This window comes from Physeter macrocephalus, chromosome 9 (genome assembly GCF_002837175.3).
Source record: "Physeter macrocephalus isolate SW-GA chromosome 9, ASM283717v5, whole genome shotgun sequence".
Classification (NCBI taxonomy): domain Eukaryota; kingdom Metazoa; phylum Chordata; class Mammalia; order Artiodactyla; family Physeteridae; genus Physeter; species Physeter macrocephalus.
Window position 1 is genome coordinate 48,408,065 of NC_041222.1, and position 6,918 is coordinate 48,414,982.

At 39.0% G+C, this 6,918-nt stretch overlaps 1 protein-coding gene across 1 annotated transcript in view; it reads left to right on the plus strand.

The window, feature by feature from the left end:
• Positions 1 to 6,443, plus strand: part of PDCD1LG2 (programmed cell death 1 ligand 2) — a 115,576-nt gene extending 109,133 nt beyond the window's left edge. The window contains exons 8-9 of the mRNA XM_007118173.4: positions 6,151 to 6,287; positions 6,397 to 6,443. Coding sequence (XP_007118235.2) covers positions 6,151 to 6,282 — 132 coding nt within the window. The 3' untranslated portion in view covers positions 6,283 to 6,287; positions 6,397 to 6,443. The remainder of the gene's footprint in view (positions 1 to 6,150; positions 6,288 to 6,396) is intronic.
• Positions 6,444 to 6,918: the final 475 nt, after the last annotated feature.

Here is a 6,918-nt window from a genome sequence, read left to right on the forward strand (position 1 = left end):
ATGGGGAGGGGGGAAGGGTAAGCTGGGACTTAGTGAGAGAGTGGCATGGACTTCTATATACTACCAAATGTTAAATAGATAGCTAATGGAAAGCAGCCGCATAGCACAGGGAGATCAGCTAGGTGCTTTGTGACCACCTAGAGGGGTGGGATAGGGAGGGTGGGAGGGAGACGCAAGAGGGAGGAGATATGGGGATATATGTATACGTATAGCTGATTCACTTTGTTATAAAACAGAAACTAACACACCATTGTAAAGCAATTATACTCCAATAAAGATGTTAAAAGAAAAAAAAGAAAAATGAGTAAAAGACATGAGTAGTTGTTTTACAGAAGAGAAAATGTGGAGAATAGAAATATACAAAGATTCTCCACCTTCATTAGTAATCGTATTAAGATTAAACATTAATCTTAATGTTAATTAAGATTTCAATAAGAAACCGTATTATACTCTACAGGTGGGTTAAAATTAAGAAGTATAACTATACTAAGTAATTGCAAAGACTTGGATCAACAGGAGCTCTTAAACAATGCCGGTGTGAGTATAAACTGGCACAACTACTCAAGAATAAAATTCAGTACTATCTTATAGGTTGAATATTTGAATACCCTACAATCCAGAAATATGTACTCTTAGGTATCTGTTATAGAGGAATTCTTGCACAAGTGTACCAGAAAACACACAAACATGAATGTTCATAGTGGCATTTCTATAATAGTAAAAAAAAAAAAAATTTCAACCCAAATATATCAGTCAGGATTTGTTCAGAGAAGCAAAACCACTGTGAGAAATGAACACAATAAGGGATTTATTATAGGGAGTTGACTGTATGCAATTACGGAAGCTGAGTGTACCGTCTATGTGAGGCTGCTGTTCCTGTGTCTGATGCTAGAGCTAAAGTGCGCAGGACAGGAAGTCAGGATGTGAAGTGGGGGAAGCAAGGACACACTGGAACCCGCAAGGATGGCCTGGAATCTGCACTAGTCTCTCCCCACTCCCAAATCCCTGGTGCCATTCACCGTGGAGTTAAACACACACCTTACCCAAGAGTTAGAGAAGCTGAGCAGACAATTTGAAAGGAGTTGGGTGAGCTATAGGCCTGCAGGGACATCCTCAGTGCAAGGAAATAGGGCCACTCCTTCACTGCCACTTCTGTACTGGGCACAAAATGTCTCTTGTCTTTTCACATAAGTCTAAGAGGCCCAGAGAAATGAAGTGACTCGTAACCTAGAAGCCTATTTTTAAGCAATATCCTTATGCATCTGAAACTCTTCTCAAGAGAGCTCATGTCAATATTTTGGATCTGAGTACATGCTATTCTTCCTCTCCAAAAGACATTCCTGACGCGTGTACTTGTGCCTGTTGCCTCTCATGATACCATCTAAGCAGGTTTAGGTAGCTTTGCAATAACAGATCTATTGATACTTATATTATTAGTCTCCAAAGGAAGTTCCTCATTCCGCTGTAAATACATGTCATTTTAGGACTGATTTCCTCCCGAATCTTTTTAACATAATCTTATGTAAATTTGAGCACTGCATCCAAATGTGCATTTTATTTAAATGTGAATTGCTGGCTTTGAGCTAAGGACAAGTTTTCAATCCTCTATCCAAATCTGGTACCAAATTATCCATGGTTACTCTGCGACTACTAATCTAGGGGGGAAAAAAAACACTCTTTGGCAGAAGAGAATAAGTAAGTTCCCAACCTTCATTTCTCTATTCTTAAAGACTTCCAGAATGAAGTTTAAACCCATTACCAAAATGTAGCATTAGGGACTTGCCTGGTGGCGCAGTGGTTAAGAATCCGCCTGCCAACACAGGAAACATGGGTTCTATCCCTGGTCCGGGAAGATCCCACGTGCCGCGGAGCAACTAAGTGCATGCGCCGCAACTGCTGAAGCCCTCGTGCTTAGAGCCCGTGCTCTGCAACAAGAGAAGCCACCGCAGTGAGAAGGCGGCACACCACAATGAAGAGTAGCCCCCGCTCACCGCAACTAGAGAAAGCCCACGTGCAGCAATGAAGACACAACGCAGCCAAAAATAAATAAATTAATTTTTTAAAAAACAACAAAAAAAGTAACATTAGAATTTCAATTATTTAAGGGAGAGAATGATAAGTCTTCGCCAATGCATTTATTTTGAGCAATAATAATAAAATAAAGTTGCAGTACTGGGAAAGAATTTGGCTAATCTTAAGAACAATATCACAATATATAACTTGAAGTGACTTTTTCTCCCTCTCTATCTAAAAACATTGGGCCAAGAACAGTTAATCAGAGTTGAATGTAATTTTACATTAGATGTTTTGCTGTCGCTTTAGATTTTGAGTAACAAATACTTTAAATCATTTCAGTGAGTGAAAATCTAGTTTCATAAAATAACAAATTGGAAGCTGGTGATTTAAATTTGCAATTTTTTCTCTGCAAAACTATTCGTCATAAAAACCTCTACATGTTGAGTTCTGCTGCTGACTTTAAAATATAATTTAATTCACCAAAATGTGATTCATAGCCCACTTTTTCAGGAATGTTTTTTTTTTTTACAAAGTGAGATATATCAGTACTTCTTTCATTTCTAAGTCTTTCTCTATTCTTTTTTTGCTAATTTATTTTTACTCTATTTCTAAGACAGTTTACAACAAAATGTCCCCACAACCCACATTTTTATAAATATGGTAATTATTAAGTTATATTCTGATATGGTTATTACTCAGAGACCTCAAAATAGAGAGATGGGCAAACTTCCTCCTGCAAGGGAGTAATCGATCACTAAAACCACCGATCAACTGAGCATGAGACAGTTCTACATACAGGCAATCATAGGCTGCTTTGACTTTCTCTTCCTATACTCCTTTGGGTCTAGACTTGAGGAGTTAAGGTGTCTAGATATTTGCACCTGGGCTGTGGGTACCTGCCACGAATTGGGTTCCCAGGGAAGCAGACTCTGAGACAGAGATTAGGGTACCAGAAGTTTATTAGGAAATGCTTTTGGAACCAAACCAGTCTACTGCCTGGGCTTAGGCCAATGTTAAAGGAGGGAAAAGTGCCCTCCACCCAGGCCAAGGAGAAGATATAAGATCCAGCTATTCCTTTCCATGTGGAGATTCTCTTTCAAGTGTCGACTTTCGGGGATATGTGTTTCCTTTAATTAAAGAGGGCAATATTTTTTATCAAGCGTCTGTAAATATTAGTGGCTAAACATTTTCAAAACTGGAATTTCAATTACAGTCTTCATTATCAATGAGCGATTTAGAAAAACACAGCATTGTACTGAAACAAATTTGCTATGTTTTTCAGACACTAAAGAATTGAAAATTTTGGTGTTTTTTGCTTTTTGGAAAATATGTTTTCATCTAAGCTTCCTTTTGTTTTCGTCTTTATGTGACCTCACTCTCCATGCCCTCTGTGTCTCTTCCTAAAATCTGTTCTTGCTGTCAGGTAGAGATATTTAGCCACAAAGAAAAATCTAAGTAGGACCCACCCAGCTTTTATATCCTGCATGGCTGAACTTTAATGAAAGTTTGAGTTTTTCCAAAAGTCTGGTCTTCACTGACTGGGAGGAAAAACAGTTGGAAAAAAATGCCTTGGGCATGTGAACCATGTAATTTCATTTGAACTAAGGAATTCCAAAAATACTTGCTTATTGAAAGGGCAGTTATATTTTTGTGTTGGAACTTGTTAGGGAGAAGGATAAGTACTAGTTCTTTCCTCCCCTACTTTTTCTCATAAACATAAAAAATAAAAATTAAAGACTGAGTGGCCGGGTAGAAAAATAATGTGGAGAGGGTGAGTTGGACCATGTCCTGTCCTGGAACCTATGCCTTCCTTGGGAGACTATTTTGTGGGATCTATTGAGCCCCACTCAGCTTCAGATAACCCTCTCCCACTCTGATGAGAATTCAGGGCTTCATCTGGTCAGGTCTTCAAGATTAGTTGGATTGAAACACAGAGGTTTTGCCAGTTCTGTTCACTGACTCCAGCATAAATGCTGTGCCAATAGCAAGACTGGAATTTTTGGGTTCCTGCTGGGCAAACTGGTCAAGCAGAACAGTCTTAGGTCTGGTCTGGTTTAAGGGGATCCACTGTTAAGAATAATATTAATCACTAGCATTTTGGGGAGTATGTACCATGTGCCAGTCACAATACTGGGTACTTTTACATGAATTACATTATTTACTCCCCACAACAATCCTTTGTGGATTTTTGAAGCTTAGTGAGGTTAAGAACCCAGATTTTGAAACCAATCAGTCTGTCTCCAGAGCTTTTGATCTTCTTCCCTATTCAGTGAGCCCTGACTTTTGATAATGGGTCTCCGTGTACTAGACTGGAATCTCAGACACTAGCGTAGCAGGTGCTATTGGTGCACCATGTCTCCCTGGGGCCTTACCAACTGCCAGCAACTGTACCACCTTTCAATGGCTTTCTCTAGTGGCAAGAGATCCAACTGTGAGCATGGAGGCTGGGTGTGCGGAGATTTAATGCCTCCCAGGAGCAGCCCTTAACTAATGGTTGGTAAGAGTTGGTGCATAAATCTCCAGCTTCCTTGCTTCTCAGGTGCAATAACTCAGAGGCATGGGTTCTACACTGGTTCCCAAAATTCCCCAGAGGGGCTAAGCACTTGTTACCCATACTGCTAATGTGCTTGAAAACACTCCCCTTATTGGCTGTCTTCCCTCCCTTGCTTATTTCCCCTGCGGGCATTTCCTGTTACCAACACCCAAATAAACTATTGGCATATGTATTCTTGTTGGCTTCTGGGGGAACAAAACGAAGACAAAGGGTAAAGGAAAGGTGGGTCTACAAAAGAAGGAGAACCCAGGTGGAGGAGGTGCTGCATTGCTGGAAGGAGAGCACAGGGTTGCTTCTTTAGGAAGCAGCCTCATAGATGGTTCCCTGTTCTTGAAGGTAACAGTCTTTGGGCAACAGGAGAGAAAGGTTTTGAAGGATTATTGAATATTGACACACTAGATGGTTCTTTTACTGCTTTGTTGGTGGACCTTTTTTCATAAGTCTCTTTTGCTCCATTCCTTTTAAATTTATATTTGTCTAAAGTTTTAGTAAGAAGTAAGAGAACCCAGGAAATGCATCCATTAATAAGTGGAATAGTGAAACAGGTATAAATGCAAACATGTTCTCAATGGAACATTGAGGAAGCAATCATAAGTAAATGAAAGATAAAAAGTGCATATATAATTTTGGAGGATTTATAGCTTACCCATGGCCTGAGTATAATAATGTTACGTACTGTGTTTCATAGTGACAAACTCTTTCACCAACTTGTGACTCTATGGCCTTTGCTGATTAACTGGACTTCCGGTGGTGTCTAATATGTTTTCAGGGACTAACATGGGCTTTGGGAAACTCTTGCTTTGTTAAAGTTAATGGCATTGTAAAGTGTTAGCTATCGTGTTCACACGTTTTAATTCCTTGACTGTCTTTGATTTCATATACTCAACTTCATGTCTGCATTAACTGAGTTTTGACATCTTTAAAATTTATTGTATGGTAGTTATATGGTCTGAATAAGTTTGTTCCGGAACTTTTGCTTGGGGGTATTGTTATTAGTGCTTTCAAGGTGAACAAACTTAGAAATGCCCATAGTTGTTATAAAATCTGTAGAGTAAGAGAGGATGATACAAACTTGAGTAGTTTTTTTTCCTAGTGACTACTTTAGCCACAAGAGGGAACTGTATGAGCAGTAATAGAATATTTAGGGATAAGCTTTAGAGGATCTCAGCACCCATTTCCCCATTCCTTGAGTCTTGGAGCTTACCCCATTTTAGACAAACAGACTTTTCACCAGAGATCTGGGTTACAGAGCTGGATAACTCTTTCTACTTTTTAACAGACATTAACAGGTAAACTGTTTTTTATTTCTGTGATCATGGAAGGATGTGGGCTTAATAACAAAGTATATGCAGGGAATGGCCAAGTTCCTTTTCTAATCCACACACTTGGCTGATATAAACCCATGTGTTTCCTTCCACCTGGTCAAGGTAAAAACCTGGAGAGAGCTGTTGCCATCTTTGTCAATTTTTTGTCTTTACTGCAGAGGAATTCTGAGACAACTCTGAGAACAATGTGCTTGCCTGGGGTTGGGGAAGTGTAGGTTGAGGGGAGAAATTGGAACAATATGCTCCCTTTTGCAGGGTCCTGCAGAAGATTCCTCTCTATTGGGAAGCCACAGGCAGTGCAGCACACAGCAGGAACACAATCAAATCCTAAGGACCTTCAGAGGAAAGAGCCTGCAGTGCATTCCAATGGGCATTTTTAGGAAATGACTTGGGTAAGGGGAGAGTCTTCCTTTGGTGAATCATGTATTGAATGATGTGGGTGGGTTAATGTTAAACTACTATCCAATTTTTAAAAGACTAATTCCTTGATTCACTTTATAGCCTTCAACATCCTACCTGAGTGATGTGATTTCTTCTTCCCTCTCTTCTGTCCACTGCTTATTTTTAAGAATTCACATGACCTTTTGGATAAATTATCGTTTTCATTTTTGCTTAAGATACAAATGATGTTATTTGCTAGGTGAATGTGAAAATGCCAATTTCATTCATTTTCTTAGCAATTTTTCTGCATGAAGGATTAATAAAAAATATTCTTAGGAATTTAAAAAAATAGTTAATAAGTCAGCCTGCATAAAATATGTATATTTAGTTAGTGAGAAAATAAGTTTGTAGAAAGAGACAGTATTGAAGTCGTTAAGTGTTTGGGTTCTGGGTTCAAGTTTTGACTCCACCACTTCTTAACTCTGTGAACTTTGAGTCTTTCTAAGCCTCAGGTTCTTCTCCTGTAAAATAAGGATAATAATAGCTACCTCATGATTGTTAGGACGATAAAAATTAAGTGCTTAGAGCAGTATCTAGCACATAATGAGGGCTGAATAAATACTAGTTGTTGTTGTTATTATT